The 22,464-nt window shown below is 38.3% G+C and overlaps 1 protein-coding gene across 1 annotated transcript in view; it reads left to right on the top strand.

The window, feature by feature from the left end:
• The window catches only part of PTPRN2 (protein tyrosine phosphatase receptor type N2), a 635,322-nt gene that overhangs the window by 591,031 nt on the left and 21,827 nt on the right, over positions 1-22,464 (top strand). The window contains exons 18-21 of the mRNA XM_071428608.1: positions 9,705-9,824; positions 10,962-11,128; positions 16,752-16,805; positions 18,823-18,887. Coding sequence (XP_071284709.1) covers positions 9,705-9,824; positions 10,962-11,128; positions 16,752-16,805; positions 18,823-18,887 — 406 coding nt within the window. The remainder of the gene's footprint in view (positions 1-9,704; positions 9,825-10,961; positions 11,129-16,751; positions 16,806-18,822; positions 18,888-22,464) is intronic.

Below are 22,464 nucleotides of genomic sequence, written 5' to 3'. Positions count from 1 at the left end.
ATTGTTTAATGATTCAATTATTCATTCCTGATACATCTTCTCAGTGGTTCTCCTCCCTCTCCCTCCTCCACTTAATGCCAGCTGTTGCAGAGTTGCATTGCTGTTTTCCCCTTTGTGTGCTCAGTGAAGCAGTTTTCTGACTGATGGTGAGAAGAGCGACTGACTCCAGAGAGATCTGGGACTGTTCTGCTGTTCCTTGTCTAAATGCACAATGTCATGCTTTAGCAAGTCCATCAGAAACTCTTGGAGCTTGACATCACCTTCCATGGCAATATTTGCTGGATGTATTACTTCCTATTTTTGCAGAGATTTGGCTGCTGAGATTCCCAACAGTCAGGGTGCACAGTGGGCATCAGCCACTTCGTTGTGTCTTGGCTGAAAGGTTGCCCCAGCAAGAACCTGCTGTAATTGTTTCTACTCCTGAAGGCTTTTCAAGCTGACTTCTAGAAAACCCTTGTCTACAGAGCATTTGTTTTACTTGAAAGTGTAAGGCAACTTTCTTGGCATTCACAGCACAGCTGATATCCACAATGAGAGCCAAACTGCTTCTGATCTGTGCTGATTGTCTGCATTTCATGCTCTTACTCCAGATATAGTTTCTAAACTAGCTTTCTCTTAAGCTTTCATTATATTCTCTCACCAGTCAGTGACTACCTCTACAGCAGCAAGTCTGGCCTTCTATGAATGGATTTGTGGAATGTCACAATACTTTGTAGGTTTTACCAAACAGATAATTTAGTTTTGGGCAATCTTTTTTTCTAGTTTCACTGGCAGGCCCCTCTAAAACCTGTTATGTTGATCCAGTGCCCAGTATTTTAGTGCAAGTGCTGTTAGACACTTTGCAAACAAATTCCCATTTGCTGTATTCAAGTTGCCCAGATCCAAGCAAAGATCATAGTTAGCTCAGTGCCTTTGCTTTCTCAAACTAGGCAGAGCTTTTTCATCCCGCATTGATGATGCTTGGTCAATGCTCATGTGGTTTAGCATTCTTAGTACAGGCGAGGTCTTAAGCTGCACCAAGAAAAATATAGCTTGGATATTAGGAAAAAGTTTTTTACAGAAAGGGTGATAAAGTACTGGAATGGTTTCCCCAGGGAGGTGGTGGAGTCACCATCCATGGATGTGTTTAAAAAAAGACTGGATATGGCACTCGGTGCCATGGTTTAGTTGAAGTGTTAGGGTGTGAGTTGGACTTTCTTAAAGGTCTCTTCCAACCTGGTGATTCTGTAGATTCTGTGTGATCCAAGCCTAGTACCACTATGGAATTGAGAGGCACCAGTTCCATTGATCTCACTAGTGACCATTTCTTGGAAGATTATATCTTTTTGGTAGGGTGGAGAAGAGCAGGTATCATTCTTCAGTACCATTTAACTTGAGCCACTAGACTTGGCCATCAGTCTCAGAATTTTCTGTAGAACTTTCTATTCATTTGGGTTTCCAAGCTGACCTGAGAGATCAACTTGACAGAAGTTTTTCTTTCAAAGGCACAATGTTTGAGCTGGAGATGGTCCAAATGCCTGGATATTGGTTATTTTCACATGGTCTTTGAATTTGTATGTGTTGTAAGAAAAATAATGATGAGAAGGCAATAGTCTTGCACTGACTCTTCTAATGGCAAAAAACCTCCACGGTTATCTGCGTCCCTCCGGTTTACTTCTCCAGCTCCTTAGATTTTTGGCATAGCTTCTGTAAGTCAGCAAGTGCCAAGTTAGTTCCAACTTTACCTGTTTCTTTGAAAACTTTCTAGCCTGCAGGAGTTGTGTTGTCAGTCATCTCATTGATCTGTTTTGCCACAGGGCTTCTTAATCTGTCTGGATGCTCTGTGTTTGCGGCTCAAGCAGAGATTTCATCTCTACCCGCTTGTCATCTCTTGGACCACTCTGGAAATTTTCCAGCCACTACTTTAATTAATTTTGAAAAGCCTCCAGCTGATTTAAGTCTTCTTTTAATTTTATCTGGTCTTGTTTTCTTCTTTTACCAATTACTATTTCTGACAAATACATCCTTCATTGATTCTATTCTTGTTCAGTGGGAATTCCACCTCACAATTCCCTTTCTCAAAAACTGGAATACTGTCCTCACATGGTATTAATCCATTTTTACCTGAGTGGTTAAACAATTTGTCAGGTCTGTGGGTTGTTTTCTTCTCAGCTGGAAAGAAAATTCATCCTCAGGACAGGGTTTTGCTTTGATAGAGTTCCATTTTATTTACAAAGAAAGAACAGAGTTTTATTTCCTTGAACAAAGACAGAATCAAATAACAGTCAATAACTTCTATTTTCCAAACCTCATTCACCCAGTGTTTTACCCCCAACCTCTCTTTCAGCTTATCTTCTACCAGGATCACAATGCTAGTTTGTCGAGCTGTGCTGGTGGTTTCTTTATTCCTTTTACACATTTATGCTGCTTATCAGGATTAATCATCTTGCCTTGATTAATGCTCTCTCTCTGCATTAAGCATATCAGTTTCTAGAGAAACTTGTGGGTCCATATGCTTCATGTTTCTCTTGTTTTTGATGATAACTTCTGTAATTTCAGTTATCAGGCTTCATAAAAGGGTTTGCTTGTTTCTTACATTTATCTTGAATGAAAGGTGATGATTTTGTCCAGCAGCTTCAGTGAGATTTCACTCAGCTCTTTCACATAGCGCTATTAAAATTCAACATCTCTTTGAACATAATTCAAAAGAAAGAGGATGTGGAACATTTCTGATCTATAACAAGTTTTCGCAGCAGGAGTTCCATGTTGTGAATAATTCTGGAGGCATAAAATTTTATTATTTTCAGTATGTGCTGGGTTATAATTCCACAAAATATTTGACATGAAGTACATGTCTTAACTTGCAAAGTATTCTAAGAAGCAAGGGATGATAATATGCAAGAAACTATTTCCAAGAGTCAGGATACTTAGAACCAGCTGTCCTTTCACTGAAAAATTGTTCATAATTATTCTGGTTTTATAAATTGCATGTCTGCTAAGGTTCATCGTCTCCAAATGAACATTTCTGTAGGAGGCCATAAATTTTCCCTCTGAAAAATACCCCATACCATGTCTTTTTTTCATAAATCTACCCACGTTTGCCCTCCTTTCCCCTTCTTCTTTTTTGGAGGGAAGTACATTTTCATGTTTTTTTATTTTACCGCATTAAGCAAAATAGGGGGAGGGAACAAGCACTTCCTGCCATGCTTTATTTGCCTTGGAAAATGAAGTAATATGTGATATATATACTTCTGTAAGCATTTGTTGTGCTCTTGTGATGTCCTTCCTCCATAAATAACATAATTAATCATTATCTGAACATTATAGAAGTTCTGCAGAAGGGATAGAGAAATATGAGTTTTGTCATTTTGCAAATGCTGGGGGAGGTACAGTGCCCCTAAGTCACCTAGTGACCTAAGTCATGAGAGCAAGTTAAATACAGTCCACATTTGTAGTGGACACACTCGTAGTTTAGACCAGGAAACTCCATGGGTTTTGCCTAAACAGATCTGCAGCTCAGGCTAAATAGATCCCCCAATGCCTCAGTGTGGCAAGGGTGACAGAGCAGACACCACTCATGAGCAGCACCCATCAGACAGGAGGTGGAAGGCAGACTTCAAGTGCTGCCCCTTTGTGGTTGGGGTGCTCCTCTAGGAAGCAAGGAAAAGCTTCATCATCCTCCACATTCTGAGTCAAACCCATGCTTTTCCTTACCCCATCTTGCCTCCACTACTTGTCAGTACATGAAATAGTCTTGAAACTGGAAATCCTCTTCAGCCTTGTTGTTAATGCTGCCTGTCTCTTGATGACAAACAGAGAGACGCCTCACTGGAGGGGAGGTTTGCACTGTTACGGCTGTAGTGACTGGGGAAGCCTCATCTCTGTTCCCTTGATTATTTTTTACTTTTATTGCCAGACTGTTAAATGTAAAGTGCAGAAGGGGTCCCAAGAGTAAAGTCCATAGCTCTAATAGGAGCCCGGCAGTTCAACTGCCATTTGCTTTTTGTTGCCCCAGTCCTGCATTTCTTAATCTGAAATTACTTTTACTTTTGTCTACCCCTGTTCAGGAGTAAGTTATCAGCATCAGTCAGAAAAAACTGACCGTTGGTTTCCTCCCAGATCCCAATGGCATATTAAGAATTGATTCCTGAATCACGGTCTTGAGGACATGATAAATCTTTGCATGTCTAATCAGCAACGTTTGCTTCTTTCTTCCAGTTTTGGAATTCAGCAAAAGAAACACAGAATACTGTCAGTTGACTGTTTCCTCTGTAAAAAGGATTAGTAATCAGTAGTCTCCAAGGGCAAATCCCAGTAGCAGGAGACCATGTCCCCATAGCTGAATGAGTCTTCCAGCAAAATCAGTGTTCCAAGCCCATGGGCTGAGTAGGAACAACTGTACCAAACCTTTGTCTGCTCTAAATGCTGGTTTCTGTGCTCCCAGTTCAGCACGTTTTGTGAGTGCTGAAATTAATTTACAGATTAAATTATTCTTCTGCATTTTGTTCTGTGCAGACACAGTGCTTTCAAGCAGTTGTGATTCCCAAGTTTTATTTTCTTTGCCTGGAATGGGACTTCCTGCATGTCTAATCAGTTCTCACCTTCAGAAAGAAGAGCAGATGAAAACCAAGAGAAAGCAATTCAATGTGTAAAATATGCATATTTTAATTTAATAAAGGAAAAACAGCAAGGGAGACATAGGCACAGAACAGTAGCCCCTAGAGCTCTAGTAACTTGTCAAGCCATGAGAAATAAATATAGCATTAGAAATTCCATAAGCGTTCAGTGAAGGAGTCTGCTTTTACCACACTCCCTCTAATTATGGCTCTGGTTGGAGAAGGTACTTAGAAATGGTCCCTTAAAATTTGTATCCCTTTATTGTTTAGTTTCCACATTTTCAATACTAAAGGAAAAGGTAATTTCTGATGATTTTGGTGCACCTTTGCTCCTTAATGTGGTTTTGTCAGCAGTGCAGCTCTAAACAGAGCTCATATTTAAATTATTTAATAATAAGTCTTGTTAGGAGTCTACTGAGAAGAATAAGAGCAGTTTATGTCTCTATGAGAAAGCAGGAAGAGAAATTACTGCAGCACATACAGACATCTTGAATTTGCCTTTTCCTATGACTTCCAAACAAGTGTTGCTAAAACAGCAGGGGACACAATACAACTGTGTATTTAACTGTGTATTTATATATGATCCTCTCTGAAGAGAACCATTTTTCCAGCTGCAGTCAGATACTTTTTTAATGAAATACGGAATTTTGACCATTAATCTTCCAACCTACAGATTTGCTTAACAGTCAGGCACAGTTATGATTTTGCAAATGGCAATTCTCACCTTGCCAGATTTGACCCATTTCATATTAAAATTATCTCATTTGCAAACAAAATATTTCACAAAAAAAGTTTGTATGACTTTCTGACTGGAATGCATTGTGACGCTCTAGTTGGTAATAAAAATCTAAATTCAACCCAATTTTTTCCTTTAGTTAAAAGATCACCCTTTTTTTTAAAGCTTGAAAGACACCACAGTTAATTATTTTCACAATATCTAATGGGATGGATATTATCTGATGCAGCAAGGGTTAGCACCTTGCTTTGTTGTTTTTTTAGGAGTCCTGTTTATACATATTGAGTTTTGATTATCCTTAGAAATTATTTGGGTTCTCTTTGCTGGTTCATCTGCTTTTCCAAGTCTTTGCATTTACCAGTTATACCAATTGTATGGGGAGCCAAAAAGACTGAAAAGGTAAATTCTGTAGTTTGCTGGAGGTCTCTCTCAGAGAGCAGCTGGTGTGATTTGCAGGTTCTATTTAGTGAACTGGCTGAATTTAACTGATCATCCCATCATTTTCTACTTTTAAATCATTGCATTTTAGAAACTTCTCCACTAGTCTCCATTAAATTAAGAGTGTCTGGGCAGAGCTTCTATCTTGTCATTTCCCCATCACAAAAATGACAGAAATGACTGAAAAAGGAGTTTGGGGAGAATCATTTATTATAAAAAGAAGCTTCAAAGTGATGAAGTGTCTGAAAAAGAAAAGGAGGTTCATATTAACCATTTTATTTACAAGCTAGTAAACAAGGACATTTTAAAGTATAAGCTATCAAAAACTGATGTTTTATCAGATTTATGGCATTGTAGTAACACTGGTTCTGCTATTTGTGACTTTGTTTTTTCTCATTACATGAAAAACCAATTCTGTGCTCCTTTTCAAGTAATTCTTACTAAATATAATTCATCCCAATGTGGAAGCCCTTTATATGGGGCTGGCAATGCTTGATAACCACAGCATGAGGTCTCTACACTTGGTGGATTTCATCAACAGGGAATTCTGAGGATCACAATGCTCTGCTCATTTTGGGTTGTAGGATTCAGCCTTTAATTTGCAGCAAATGGAATAGGATGGTGTTATTCTTGTCCAAGAAGTGTTCTGAGAATGAGGCATACAGCAGAACCTCATTAAAGATCATTAACATGTTACTCTCTAGGCCTCTGGGCTGAAGGTGGACATGTCACACAAAATCGTGCAGTGTCCTCCCTTTTCAGCAAAGAATGCACTGCAGGCTCTGCAGTGAGCTCCTGTACAGAACTCAGGCTTTATTGCTCCCATTCAACATTTCTTCTTCTGCTGAAAGTATTACCATGAATTACGAACATGAGCCTGCCTGTGCTAAGTGATCGAAATAAAATTAGATTTATATATTGCAAATATATACATGTGTATATTATGTGTTGTATGTATATAAATATATTTAGTTTTTGTAGAAACTTGAAGTCTAGGGCTTAATTTTGCTTAAATTTGCTCTACCCAAAAAGAAAAACCTCTGCCCTGAGGACCTGACGTTCTCTTTATTCTTTTATCACATAGTGCAAGCATACAAAGTTCAGAAATATGTGAATTAGTGCACATTTGCAGTTGAACTTCCTTCTCCATTCTCCAAGGCCAGCTGAAATGTCTCTTTGGCACTTCTTCAGAGGCTGTGCTGGGATTGTGCAGACCAGGTCTGGGCTACCTGTTCTTTCTTTACCAAGACACATTCTTGGGGCCACTTTGTACTTCATGGATGTGTCTGGACACTGAGCACAGCCAAGTGTGAAGTGCTGGTGGATGCAGCTTCTGAAAACCCCAGCAATTGCTTAAAGATGGGGAGTGTAAAACTCTGTGAACTGCCTTTGACTCATCCTGCTTCCAAGTTATTTGGAAATATATGGTAATAAATATTAGGCTGATGGTCTTATATTTAAATTAGCAAGGAAACAATGAAAATGCTGTAGTCCTTCAGTCACAGGTGGTGAGCCTTAGTGAAAATCCCATCTCAATGGTAAGCACAGGAGATGCAGGGCAAGTTGCTTGTAACAGGAATGAAGGCACTACACTGTATTGCCTTCTTGATTTAGTAGATTTGACTTCTACTTTTCACACAATGACCTAAAAGAAATATTACACCCCAGAGTAACTTTGAAATTGTTTGTTTAAATTAACTTTCATTTGGATTTATGCTTAATGAAATCTTCAGAGATGCAGACAGCCCCTCTCTAATGAAATGCTCTGTCTTTGAACCAATGAACAGGGTTGCCAAACTGTAAGGATTCCTCTCTAAATGAGTGGGCTTTTATAATGTTACACTTGGGTGGCACAAGCAGAGTGCTCGATGATTAGTTTATGGTCTAGATCATTGTATTTTTATTACACTCATAAAAACTGTGTTTCTCCTCATTTTCGTAATGGCTTCAATGAGCTTCTATACCTTCTAGAGGCACATTAAATCGTTATGTGATGAAAGTACTGATTTAGTGGGGCTAGTTTTAAAGTAAGATGCATGTTTTGAATTCTTATCTTAGTCTGATTGCTGGCTGAAAAAGGTGGAACTATTTTAGAATGAAAGAAATCTGTATCATCTTCCTTACATATAAAGAAGGTTTCCAGCTGTGGACTGAAACAAATGCAGTACAAAAAAGATACAAATGATAAATATACATCTGTCTGTAAAGTGTCTATAATTTTAAAGTATGTTTAAATGGTTTCGTGGCATTGTGAGATTTTAAAGTGAGGAGGAGGAAATTACAGACATTTTTATTTAAAAACCCTTTTTGAAGGGGTTAAAAAAAAAAGATTATTCTTAAATTCCACTGTAATTTTTTTACTCCACTTCTTTTCAAAATGATAAATAACCCTATTCTCTGTAAACCCTAGATTCATTTCTCTAAATAATTCTCAGCCGGTTTTAAAAGTAGTTTTAATTATGTTGCAAAATGAAAAAAGGGAAGAAAAACGTTATTTGTTTCTCTATATGCAAGCTATTCTTAAAAGAGAAGACAACATCATTATCCATGAATAGGAAACCTTTTTATTTGATATGTAATTTAAAAAATAATCCTTGAATTGAATGTATCATCTCATCTTTGCACAGTTTAGACAAAGGCCTTTTTTGTTGACAAAATTTACATGTCAATACAGTTGCTTATAAATATTTCTGTGAAATAAACATAACCCTTCACAAAAAGAGCAGTTTACTCTTCATTTAGTAATTTTATATGCTAGCAAAAGACAATGAAAGTTGTATGCAAATATAACATCAATGTACAGCTTAATAATAACAGTTTTTAGTGATTATACTGCTTGGTATTAATTCATAGGAGCCTTTTTGTTCAGTCATGGGCTGTGTTTGGAACAGAGATATGCCAGACCAGAGCATCTCTGCTTGTTTGCTGTTTGTGAGAGACATCCACAAATCCTTTAGTTGAGGATGTGCTTGATGCTTGAATCCTACTCTGTGGCTTGTCTAAATTATTAAGTGATCATGCTGACAGCAAAGATACTCTGTTTTCCTCTGGTTTTGTACCTGTGCTCTGTGGTACTGTCTGCAGCACAAGTTGGACTTTCATTCTACCTCCAGGAAAAAAAAAAAAAAAAAGGAGAAAACAGAACTAGAAAAGAGAAAGGAGAAGGAGAGGGGAAAAAATGAAAGAAAAATGAAATAGAAAAGAGGGAAGGAGAAAGGAAAATAAAAAGAAAATTTTTAAAAAAGGAAAAGGGAAGAAAGAAGACAAAGGAAAGCTGGAAGGAAAGAAAGAAAGAAGGAAAAAGAAAGTAATGCACATTTGCAACGAATCTTTTATAAATGTGCATTTGGAGGGACGACTTCTCCATCCAAAATGTTCCTGGAAAAACAGATTTGCTTTGAATTTTCCCTGCCTTTTCTTCATTACTGTTGTTCAGGTGCAACTTTTATGATTGTTTCAGCAATGCAGTGCTTTATTGGCTTTAGCTACTTGGCAAAGTGAAAAAAGACATGGGGTTGAGAACACAAACAGGTTTCAGTACATGTGACTTTAGTAGATCTGTGCTGCTTCAGTGTTAAATATCAAATCTTAAATAGATGGGTGTTCTGCAAGCACCACTCAGTGTTCCTTCAGTGGATCTAAAAGTTTGCCAGAAAAGCAGTTGAACATGGTACCGGGAGCAAGGAGAGATTTTGGGGATGACCTGAATTGAAATCGCAGGAAATTCTTTAATATTTCATGGACGCCTGCAAAATATGGTGCCAGTTTATTCAGGGATTTGAAAGCAGCTGCAGAGTAAAAGTGTCTAATGAAAATGAAATAAATTTCCTGTGAATGGAATAAATTTTGATTGTGTGTCTGAGTGCAGTAATTATACATGTCACGCAGTAATTAGGCAGTCACAATGTGGCCACGGTGTCTTTCTTTGTCTGCAGATGGTCTGGGAGAACGGCTGTGTCGTTATTGTCATGCTGACACCCCTCGTGGAAAACGGAGTCAAGCAGTGCTACCACTATTGGCCGGACGAAGGCTCAAACCTCTACCACATCTACGAGGTACCTGCACAAAAATTCTGGTTGCAAAGGTGACAGTAAGTGCTGGTTCCATCCAGGGCAGAAGGATGCTGGAGATGTTTTAACCCAGAGGTCGAGCTGCGGACTCTGAAATTCTCCTGGTGCGCCTTCGGGTGGTTCTGCGTTTGCAAAAAAAATTGGAGTGCAGCTTTAACAGCAAGGTGGTTTCCACCGAGTAAAGTGTAGTAAATAATGAGTGAAATATTGCAGTATTAAAAAGGACAATAATGTTTGCATTTTGAATGGTTTTGCAAGTGGTTGATATATGAAAGCGTGTATTTATGTTTTATAGGAAAATAGTATTTTTAGAACTAGTGGATTTTGCCTTAGGATAGCCATATGTAAATCTTTGTAGAAAAAAACTCTATATTGCTGTAGTAATTAATCCTATCTATTTTTATCTCTTGCCTCAGTCACAACAACAAATATATATTTTTATTTTCTGCTTTGCATTTCTAGCCCAAAATATCATATCACGAGTTATGTTGCAATGCAACATTGACAATGACTGTCAGATTTTTCCAGTGGTCCAGCTGTGTAGAGGAAGAAAATAATACCACAATGCCAAATACAAAGAAATGTGGAGAAACTGTGAAGAAATGCTGTTATTTAAACTAAAATGGGAATAAAGTCATTTTCTGAAAAGATGAGCTCTGCAAATAAGCTGCATTTTTTAATCTTATTTTTCTTCATAGCAAAAGAAACTGAATTTTTACTTCTCATGTGAATTCAACTCAGATTTTTAAGACCTCTCAGAGTGGGCTGGGCAATGCATTTGTGGACATTTCTGAAAAGAAAGGAACTGCCAGTCTAACACATTTTCAATACAAAATATCTTTTGTATTCACGTAATGTTATAAAGATTTAATTCAGTGAATTTTTCTTTTGCATGAAAATTGTCAAGATTGTCAATGGAAGAGCAATGGCAGCTAACCCCTTTCTGACAGCTACATTGATTGCCAAATGATTTTTTTTTCCCTCCATACTGGCCAATTTGCTAATAAAAATAAAAATTTCATGTAATTCCTTCATCCCAGAAGTCTTACTCGTGCAATCCCGGAGGCGTGACTTGCAACCAGAATTGCTGATCTCCGTTTGTTCCTTCCTGTGGGTGTGTAGGTAAATCTTGTCTCTGAGCACATCTGGTGCGAGGATTTCCTCGTGAGGAGCTTCTACCTGAAGAACCTGCAGACCAACGAGACCCGCACAGTGACCCAGTTCCACTTCCTCAGCTGGAACGACCAGAGGGCTCCTGCTTCCACCAGATCCCTTCTGGATTTCCGCAGGTAAAGCACAAAGTATGGCGCTTCTTCTAAGACCATACGGGTCTGAGGAACTAGGGCTTTTTTTTCCTTTAAAGATTTTTGGGTTGAAAGGGGGCTCCTCAGCCTGTGATGCCACAATGCTAAACTAAGAGAAATATCTTCACTAGGTTGATGTTTTTAGTGTTGCCTCACACAGAGATGTTGCCTGGGTTTAAGACATATTCATTTCGCATTTAGAGATCAATACCTTACCTCCCTTTGTATAATCTCAGTGCTTCTGTATTTCTTTGTTTTTCAAATATTTATTCATTTCTGCAACTTCCAGGCTTTTTGTGTGGCTCCCCCAAGATCCTTATATCAGGACTCTCACAAGTAAATTAGGAAGTGTGAGCTTTAAAAAAAGAATCACAATGGAGTCATATGGCAATAGCGTCATTCCCATGGTACCATTTGCTCATAAGGATCCAACAGCGAGGTCTGCAGACCTTTGGCTGCAGGAAGGTGGAAGCTTGAGGAAGCAGATGAAAATGTTGACAAAGCATACCCTTTGGAACTTTAAAGAAAGTCAGTGTGGCTTTAAAATACAAATATACAAAGGCAAAAGCTGTGAAAGTCCTCGCCACCTTCTCTAATGTTTGCTGTGCCTATCTAAATTTTAATTTGAAAATTAAAGCCATGCATGATAAATACTGGAGCGAAATAATCTTCATTTGATTGCAAACCGTGCCCAGTGCATCACGTGTAGGTGTTAGTGTGTACCAGCTAATCCACAGCGACGCGCTTATGACTAATGAAAAGAATCTCCAGGAGGTTTGGGGAGTTGGTGCTCCATCCGCCAGCGGCCTGTGGGATCACATGTTGTTCTCTCTGCTCTACAATATTATCTACAACCCCCCAAAGTGATTATACGGGGCTCAGCGCTCAAAAGATCCAAACTTGTTTCTTTCAAGGAGTGCTGGGAGCTCTGACTGATGCCAGTCGAAGTCGTGCATCTGCACCCGAGGGGAGGAGCTGGCATACAGCCATCAGGAGCTGGTTGCACAGTTGTCTGTTGGCAAAATCCTACCCTTAAAATTTAGGGCTAAATGCCACCCTTCATCTACTCAGTATTCTTGTACATATTGCAAGGCTTTTCAAAGCAGAGAGACATCTCACATGGTGCAGGTCAGGTAATGGAGTGCAGCTGCTCTGAGTCACTTGGAGGTATGGCTAGGTGAGGATGTAAGGATATACTACAGAGTCACAACACAAAAGCAGTAGTGGAGCAAGGAAGCACAGCCATGCGATGGAGTTGAAATTGTAATTGAATTTTCAAGGTTTTCTTCTCTGGGTTCAACTTTAATATGATTTTTATAGGTTGATTTCCCTTTGCTTGTGGTACCGAGGAAGTTGCCTGTAGTGAATTTTTGTAGTGAGAATTGTGACTCGGTTCCATTAAGCTGTGTGAGGCTGCAGCACAGAGCCAGTGCAGCATCCAGCTTTGCTCTTTTCAAAGTTAGTGGGAAATCTGCTAGCAATTCTAACTAGAGCATAAATGAGCCTGTACAGCCAGGACATCTGAAGCTCAGAGCACCTCACCTCTGACTTGTTTCAGTAAGGATTGAGGTCCCTGTGTGAGCTGCAGGATTAGATCTACAGTAAGTCACAGTTCACACTGCCAGGAAAGAGCCTCTTAGAGTGACATTGTGTAAGGGTTAAATAGCTGTGTGGAAGAAGTGTTGTGCAATACTTTGAAAAAGAAAAATGATAACTAGATGAGAAAAGTAGCAGAGCTGCCATTCTTTGTATTTTAAGCCAGTATGGGAATGAACCTGTTAAGATTTAATTGAATTCTGAGTGTTCATTTCACATGTATTCACAGTCCAGTGTAGGGTACTGTAATCATTTGCTACGTGCAGATTTTGTACAATGAACTCATAGTACTGAATGCATAGTAAAATTCCGCCTGAAAAGGAATTTTGGCATGCACAATAGCCTGGTCTATGAATCTCAGTTTTCTTGGTCATCTGATCTTTGGGTTGTTTTTTCTTTTTCGTTCTTTTTTAATGACAAAAAAACTAATGCACTATCGCTAAAATAATGTATTTGGAATTCATTTATATAATACATGTTTTGCACCTGAAGCTTTCTATTGAAAGTACAGACTCTGCTGGATTACAGCAGCTGAGTCATAAAGCCCCCAGAAAAATGTCTGACAGTGCTACCATACTCTTAGTAGGGTAGTGCTAGGAAGGGGCTGCTCTCATTTCTTTTAATCTTATCTATGTTTTTATGTGCATTCAGTGTGTTTGTATATATATGGATATGTGTGTATATTTATATATTCACATACATATATGAAATTAAGCATATACATAACCAACCCTCTATTTTTTTTATAATTCATCACCAAGAAAAATTGGATTCCCAAAATTACCTTGCCCAGAGTCTGTGGAAATATGGACCTAAACATTTTTATTGAAGTAAATTTTGCAAGTCTCTTTGAAAACTGAAAGCTTACCTTTCTCTTACTCCGTATCAGACAGTGATTTAGATGATTTTGCATTTAGCAGATATATTAAACCTTGCTGAATAATCTATCATACTTCCATAATGTAGGAATAAATTGCCAAAAAGAGATTATTCTATATACTTTACAAATCTGTACAAAAGACAGTCCCTGAGAGGTGAGGCTACTACGGAAACCACTGGTCAGTTTTAAATGCTTCTGGAGTCCTAATTTCATTTTGAACAATAGACCAATCATTATTGCTCTGGACTAGCTTGTTAGTCATGCACTGATATGTGTCATTAAATATTTCTTAAGCCCAGAGGGAGCACATTTACACTTTAAAGAGGGACTGCTAAGCTAAAAGATAATTAGCATCACATGTGAGGGCTTTGCTTAAAATATATATCTATTATGCTATCACTTCTCGCTGTGTGCAATGGCATTTACTAACACTGCTCACTTTAAAAATGGACAAATTCTTATTTTGCCAGCTAATTAGCGGTTGCCAGTGTCATTTTTGTGATGTTGCAGCTAGTAATATGAGCCCAGTTGCATAGTCACAAAAGTGATCATTGGAAACTGTGACTCTGCTGCAGGGACAATGTGGGAAACCCCTTTTCTGAGCCTCTAACGACCTCTGACCTTTGCTTGCTGATGGTTTGCATGATGATTTCTTTTTCACTCAATGAGCCAAGGGTTGGTTTGTATTACTAATCATTCTTTCTAAGTTAATTCTTCCTGTATATGTATATATATATATATATAATATATATTTCTTCAACATTCAAGAACTTTGCTTACTGATGAATTTTCAGCTCACTCTCATTAGCCAGAACTAAGAATGAAATGAGATGTTGCTGCACTTCTAAATATTTTCATAAGCTATATATAGACAAAGCTATGAACCAGCTGGATTAAAACCCTTTGTTTTAATGTGTTTTCTGAAATGTGTGATAATGAAAATGTTTGAAACGCCTTCAATAAAACTGACAAACATAAGGTGTCTTTCCCTAACATGTGTCTCTGGCTGTCTGATTTACGGAGAGGTCTGATAGATTTAGATCAAGTTTGCCATTGAAATTATATTAGGACTTTGGTAGAGGGCTAGTCACAACATGCAAATATCATGTTAGTGGTGCCACGCAAGGAACAAAGGAACCACACAAGCAGAAACGGTAAATACCCCTCTGTAGTGATTAGCTTTTATTTAATACTTGAAATGGAAAAACAACTCTTTACTAATGCTCTTGATGGGGGTGGGGGGAGAGTGACCAGCTGCGAGTGGGGGAATGCAGGCTGACTGTATCAGATGTTGGTACAGACATTCCAAATATACAATTTAAAAAAAACCAAAAAAACAAAAAAAAAAGGGCAAAAAAAGCCCCACCAAACCAGGCTCTATATCATGTAGAAGGAGCTGATCCTCAGGATATGACCATCAGGAATTGAATGGTTCATTCATGTGAAAACTCTGCTGTAGCAAGTTGTTGAAGTTTTGTTTGGTACTGCCTGCATTGAGATATATTTATGGACATATAAATGGTCCATTTAACTTCTGAGGTCATGTGCTTCTCAATGACTTACCACTCATTTAATGAGAACATTGTTCTACTGCATTAATTACTTATATCCAGGGAATATAAATAGAGACAGAATGTCTCTGCAAGTGTGATTTACATAAATAAGCAAGAGAGTAAGAATTGTGAAAAGTCCCTGAATGCAAATGTTTAAAGGGAATCCCAGCAAGAACTTAATATTGTTCTCAAGTTTGGTTAGAATCTTAAGTAACAAAAATAAGAATGTGAAAACATGGTTTCATGGGACATCACCAGTACCTCCATAGCCCATTTGGGTTGAGTTCCAGGTATCCCAACACCCTGTCAGAAGTTTAGGCATCTTCAGGCTATACTGTAAGCAGTGTTTAAAGATATGTGCATGTTTTCACAGCACAGATGTTAGTGAATAGATGAACAGCCAAGAACTAAATGATTCAGTAGGTTAGTTATGCTTTAAAATTCATAATAACATCACACCACTGCTAAATTTTAGCAGCTCCCTTTAGTTTAGTGATCAGGATCCTGTGTAACACTTACACTGAGCTGGGGACTATTAGAGCACCCTTTGGAAGCTGCCCTATGAAATTATTTTATAGGAGACCTTCTAGCTCCAGTAAACCCAAACTCATCAAATAATTTGAATGAAAGGTTTTGATTTCTTGCAGCAATGCTTTCCCATTTTAGCCTTTATTCATCTTGCCTTGTTAACATATGTGTGCATATTTTATGGATTTTTGGCCTGTAACATTCTTGACATGCAGAATATATCCTAGAGCAAAAGAGAGAGCTTGGGATTTTGGTGTTCGTAAGGCAATTTAAATAGATTTAAACCAATTTTGTGGGCTCTATTCTTAGACTGAGTATCTTGGTTTGCTTCAGCACTAGTTAATTCCATCATTGAATTTACACATCAGCTAACCTGTTCTGTGGTTATATTCTATTGATTGATTTCACATATATTCTCATGCCACTGAAAATGTTTAACCAGGAAGCTGTCGAAGACAACAATGTGTAAATATTAAATATATAACACTTTTGCAATAGAACCAAAGCAGTAGAACCAAAGCTTACTGATGGGTTTAGTTATTTTTACTATGATAAGATTACATTTTAGAATTTTTAAGAAGCATTTCAGGAGATTTGGCATTTGGCTTTCTGGGAAGAAGTGGTGTTACAGATCAGCACACATTGTACAAAGTGTAGTGGAATAGCCTTTTTTAATTTTTTATTCAGTTTGATGACCCTTGATATTTCCTTGAGCAAGCTCATGAACTCAAAGTTTGCCTCAAAATCAAGGCATCTCAAGATAATCTTAGTTTTGGAGCTAAGAAATGAACCATTTGAGAAAATAGTTCATTTGTTTTGCCCAGACAACAGTAATAATGGAATGTTTTCTGGGGTTTCTTAGGCAGCAAACCAGAAACAAACTTTAAAGAAGATTATCTACCTAATTGCTTGTTATATTAGGAAATTATCAACCTGAGTATTCCTTCAAAGACAGTAATATTTGCATTTTCTTATTGCTTATTTTTGACAGTTGGCAAAAGAAACAGTAAATAATATGCTTAATTAATTTCTTGTGTCTGTTTTATTTCAGAAAAGTAAACAAGTGCTACAGGGGTCGCTCTTGTCCAGTAGTTGTTCATTGCAGGCAAGTACAATTTCTAAAATAGCTTTAGAGAGATGTGTATGTGTAAGAATTTAATATAGATATAAACAAAGTGGGCAAATTAAAGCTTTACATGAATAACCAAACAGTGTGGTAGACTAAAAGTTTTAAGTGTAATTCAATTGAGTTTTAATGCTATTTAATACTTAGGATGTGTTCTCATCATAAAATTATCCTTCCATATCATGTTTTAGATGTTGAGCCATGACTTAACAACGTATGGCCACACTTTCTAGTATAAGCAGCACTTCAGTTTCATACATCTCCTTCAAAATTACAGATGTTCTTTGCATGCCCTCCCAATTTAGTCTGCTTTATTTTATTAACACTCAATTATGTTTTCTTTCTTCTTTACTTGTTTTTAGCAATCAGGGTAAGAAGAGGGCAATGTCAGGGAGTGGAAAGCTGCCCAGAGATGGAGTAATTCTTTAAGCACAGACTATTTTTAGGCCTGACAATGTGATAGATGCACACGAAAGCTGTCAGGCAGTTCAGTGGAAAAGTTTACCATAATAACATTAATGTTGGGTTTTGCCATTGGGGGTTCTGACTTATTTATCAAAAATATCCTCGTAGATAATGAAGACAGAAAAAGAGCCCTGCTAAGAGGCAGGATGTTTGCCATGTGACACTTCACTGTGGAGGGGAGTGAGGAGGGAGGGGATGTGTTTCTCACGTGTGGCTCAGCCGAGTGAGGATGCAAGGAGCTGAATGCTCCAGAGGGGGCTGCTCTGCATTGCCTTCAGGAAATGTGAGAAAGGAGCAATTTAATGCACAATGAAGAGCCTTCAAATTTCTTGCTATTTCCTTACTGTGATGGATGGAAATATCTACCATGAGCTCAGGAGTTTTTGTTTTTTATTGGGCCTGATTGCTGTCTTGCCTCTCATTATTCAGCTTAACTAATAAGATTGTGTCTTTGTTCCCTTCGTAGACAGAGAAAAAAAATTATTACCACTAGCTCCTTTTCTCTAAACAGTGATCTAGTAACTGAAAGAAAAAAAATCTCTGTCTACAGAAATTAAGTTTCATAGCCTCACTGTAAACAGAATGCAATAACGTGCTTCATGCTGTTCTATTATTTTTTTTCTTTCATTAATTCTTTTACACAAATTGAGCTATCAATAAAAATAATGGCTTAATTAATAAAACTACATACCATCCTAATGGGTCACACATGCACCTTTGTAAAAATTTTGGGGAGGGAAAAGAAAAAAAGCTTTTACTTAAAGTCTTAATTATGTTTGCTAACAGCAGCTCTAAAAGAGCATCACGCTGGCAATTACACGTTGCTCTCTGAAAGGGACACAAGCTGCATTCAGATTAGGGAGCTTTGCCCCTCCCGAGGCTTGGTCTCACATCTCTGAGGAAGGGCTGTGGATACACAAAAGTTAAAGCTATTTCTTAAAATTACAAGATAGTATTTCTTTCTGGTCATTGTTTCTAGGGAAGAATTAAAGAGAAAGGGACAGAGAAAAAACAAACCACTCATATATAATGAAGAAAGATTGCAGTCCTCAGTAATTAAATATTTGTTCTTGAGCAGATCTCTGCATTCCCTCTGACCACTGCGCTCAAATGCATTCTATAGCATTTTTGACTGTTCTGGAAAATGTTCTAGTCAAACTTACTCTGAGTTCTTCATCTCATATATAAGTGACTGTAAGGTCACTATATGTACACTTTTTTAATTGAAATGGTATCCTGGTCTAGGGTTTTCCACTGTTGTTCAAAATGTTTCTCTTGCATAAACACAACTTGGCTTAAAAAAATCAAAACAAAGCCCTGTTATCCATGCAGGGTAGTAGTTAATCTTCCACAACCAGCTTGTGTTTATTCAGTGCAAGCTTTCTCTCCTCTCTCAGTACCCTCCTTTAACCCCTCATTCTCTCCTCTCCCACCATGTGTAACGCTGTAACATTAAGGGCAGGTACCTTCATGTTGAGTCTAGATGCACACTGATAGGCTTTATCTTTTCTTTTACCTTTTCTGTTGGCAGCGATGGTGCGGGAAGAAGTGGAACCTACATTCTAATTGACATGGTTCTCAATAAAATGGCCAAAGGTGAGAATCGAAAGGCTTGTTACTTCCTCAGTACTGAAATATGTGCTTGTGTTGCCATGACAACAGTGGGGGAGCAATATTCACAGAAAATCTGAGAATAAATTAGAGGCAAATTGTGTACTCTTTCCTGAATGTTCTGTAGTTTTATTTTCATACTAAACACAAATGCTTTGTGAATGAGAGGTGTGTTTGTGCTGTTGAGAAGTATTTGAATTTTTAAATTTATCACTTAAAATAGTTATTACAGTTTTACAAGAGATGCCTTGGGGCTGTACAACTCTAATTTAGTGGTTACAGGATCTGGGTCCTGGGCTGTGTCGTGGCTGTTGCTCACGTGGGTGTTACCTGCCCCACCATGACAGTCAGATGTGATTATTTTCCTTTTTGGAGCTGCCCATTGCCTCCAACACATGTAGAACTGGTGGTGCCAGACAGGACCTCGTGTCTGGCACAGGTTTGTTTCTTACAAGGAAAAAGACTGTAGTGAACAGGACAGAGGACTGAAAATAAATCTCCATTGCCAGTTCCGACACTCTCTATTCGATATTGAACAATGTATTTAACTCCTCTGTTTCTGAGAAATCTCATCTGTGATACATAATTTTATGATGTGGGAAATAATCTGTCAACTAAACATAAACTTGTTTGTTAAAATGAACAATCTATAGATTCTGTAGAGATTGGGATCATTCCTTTTTCTTGATTGGCAAATTGTTCATGGTGGGAAGTACTTGAGATACTCGGAAATAATCTTTGTTAGAACTGAACAAATTTTTAATGCTGCTACTGTCTTCAGAAGGAAGGAGGGTGAGAGTGAGCGTGTAAACCTGACCAAATAAACAAAAAGAAATTTGCCTTTATTGATTCTTAACCTGAGTTCTTAAGCCGCATCTGGCATTATGCACACACGTGTATTTAATGAAAAAGGATTAGGTGTAAAAACATACTAATTTATAGAGGGAAACAATATTTAGTTCTTTGAATTCTAATCACTTTACAGCATTTGTTTAATATCTTCTAACACAGACATATTTTTATATGTAGTTTAAAAATACTCTCCATGCTTTCCAGTCATCTGCTGCTGCATCCTGAATATTCCAGTCCTCTGGGACATGGTGGTATCCGGTCCCTTTAGAAAGAAGATTTTAGCTTTTCTTTTTTTTCTCCCCAGATTTTGTTAACATGTCTCATCAAACATGGGCTGAATTTTCTGCCCGCAAGCATCATGTGGAACTTGCCACTGATGCTAAAAGAAGTTGTATGTTTGCCTTCTCCTTTCCGCTGAAAATAAATTTTTCAGTGGGATGAGATTAGTTTTTCATGCTCGTTGGAAAATAGGTTTTTGCTCTGTGAGGGAATATGGAGATATTTCCAATGCTTGTTACTTGCCACGTGACAATCTAGACTTTAAAAATAGAAGCAATGGTGCATCGTAAAATTAATGTGGACCTTTGTTAAGTGTTTGTTCACTCATTTCGGCTATCAGCAGTGAGAAGCCATAATGAAAACTAGATTTAAAGTATATGCAATTTATTGGCATATAGAAGTAAATGAGGAGTATTTTCTAGCTCGAGGCTTTCTGCCACTTAAGGGAGGGTTGACTTTGTTGTAAAAGCACTGAAGAATGCCATTTATTGACTCCATTGTACCATGTAATGTCAAATTCCATTTTAAGTGTGGGCTTAGCGCTGCACAATGCCAGACAAGTCATGTGAAACTGGCCAGAGAAAGGCGTCACAGGGCTTTTTGGAGATCGGTCACCCCCATTTTGTTCTTGACCTGCTCCCCTCTGCCCGTGGGGGTGTGCGACGCGAAATCCCCTGACCTGGTGCTTTGGCTGGAGTTTAAATGAAAGATCAAAGGGCAGAGCGGGCATCTCAGCCCTGCTGAGGTGGGCCTTTCCCAGGCTGTCACACTGTGCGGCCGCCAAAGGTTTTGTTCGGGCGGGAGCCGCGGCCCAGCCTGTGCGGCCGGGGCCCTCTTTGTCTGGCCTGAGAAGCTGGAGGCCCAGGTTGAGGATCCAATGTTCATCAAATGATCAAAGGCTTGAAGCCCTGGACATGAAATCTTTCTTTCCATTTCCTTTTCTTAGAGAATGAATTGCACGAGTGGCAAAGAATGCCCTTTCCAAAGCTTTTATGTGCAGTGCGAGGGCTAACTTCAGAGTCCTTCAGCGCTGAACATAAAAATGTAAGTGCACTTTCAATCTGGGCCCAGCTGCAGGGCCAGCATCGAGGAACCCTTCTTTCAAAAAGGCTTTTAAGGATTAAGGCCTTCAGTCTTTCAAAAAAAAAAAGCAAAAAAAAAAAAAAAACCCAACCAAAAAAAAAAAACACCACGGACTTTTAAGAATAAACTTAGAATAATTTGAGTTTCTTGTTCCATGGACTGGTTTATTAGAAAGTAGACAATAATGCATTTTTAAATCAGAGTAAATAGAGGAGTACTTAGTTTCAGCAGTGGGAAAGTAGAAAGCAATCAATAAATACCTTGGCTCTTTAGTGGGGTCTTTAATAGGTTGGGCAAAGGAGCTCCTTTTTCATGTAATGATTTACTTCCCTGCATTCTCTTAGACAGTTAACTGTAAATGCCTTTGTCATTTACAATTTCTTCTACTGCTCATTGAATTAGTGCTAACACTTAGTCTATTAAACGCGTTATAAATTCATATCTTCTACTACCCTGCTGTTGCCAACCCTCATATTATTTTAGATGCTGAAAGCCACCAACAAGGGACCTGTTCCTAAAACCTAGAGCAGGGGAAAAGAAATCAAGCTGGGGAGGATTTTGTGTTTGATATGTGCCACATCAATTTGACGGCCCCAGCCCCTTTGAGGAAGGGAATTTTGAGGAATGAAAATTTAAAGAAGCAAAGCATCTCAGCTCAGGGCACTTGCAGGACAGTAAAAGTTGGTAATGAGGGCAGAAATGCTCCCATGGTGTACTTGGGGAGTGAATTGAGCTGGTGGAAGGATGTGCAGGAGCTCACAGGGGCACTGGGACAGATTTGCTGTTGGGGGAGGTTCTTAATGAATTTCACTGTCCTCGGTGCAGTAAATGCAATGACTGTGTCTGTACCCTTATTCCCAACATCCACATGAAATAATCTGAGATACTGGCATAGACAGAGAGTAGCAGTGTCTATCCTGTGCTATCATTCCTGTGTCATGTCAGCTGGAAGTTACAATGCAAAGTAGGTCCTTTTGTTTCATTGTTCCAATAATTAATGTAGCTATTTATCATGTTGTTTATTACTATAATTCTTTTTTCTTCCTAGCTTCATATGCTGTTGCCTTGAATGTTTGAACAAGTTGATCCTTGAGGTCCCATTCCAACCAGGTGTTCTGTGATTCTGTGATATGCAGAGACCATGATCCTATATCCATCAAGGCAATAAGAAAAATGAAACAGTGTTGAATCTGGCTTTACAGTAACATATTTTAATACTGTTGTACATGTTTTAAGACAGTTACCAAATCACCTCTCATTTCAGTGACAGCCATCTTAGGACAAGCTTTAGTTTTGAGTTAAAAGCTGAGAAGTGATTTTGTTCAGCCCATGTGCATTTTCATTATTT

This window comes from Agelaius tricolor, unplaced genomic scaffold (genome assembly GCF_023055355.1).
Source record: "Agelaius tricolor isolate 1412-34295 unplaced genomic scaffold, bAgeTri1.0.p SCAF_6, whole genome shotgun sequence".
NCBI lineage: Eukaryota > Metazoa > Chordata > Aves > Passeriformes > Icteridae > Agelaius > Agelaius tricolor.
Note: the sequence above shows the minus strand (reverse complement) of the source record. Positions and strands in the feature narration are given on the sequence as shown.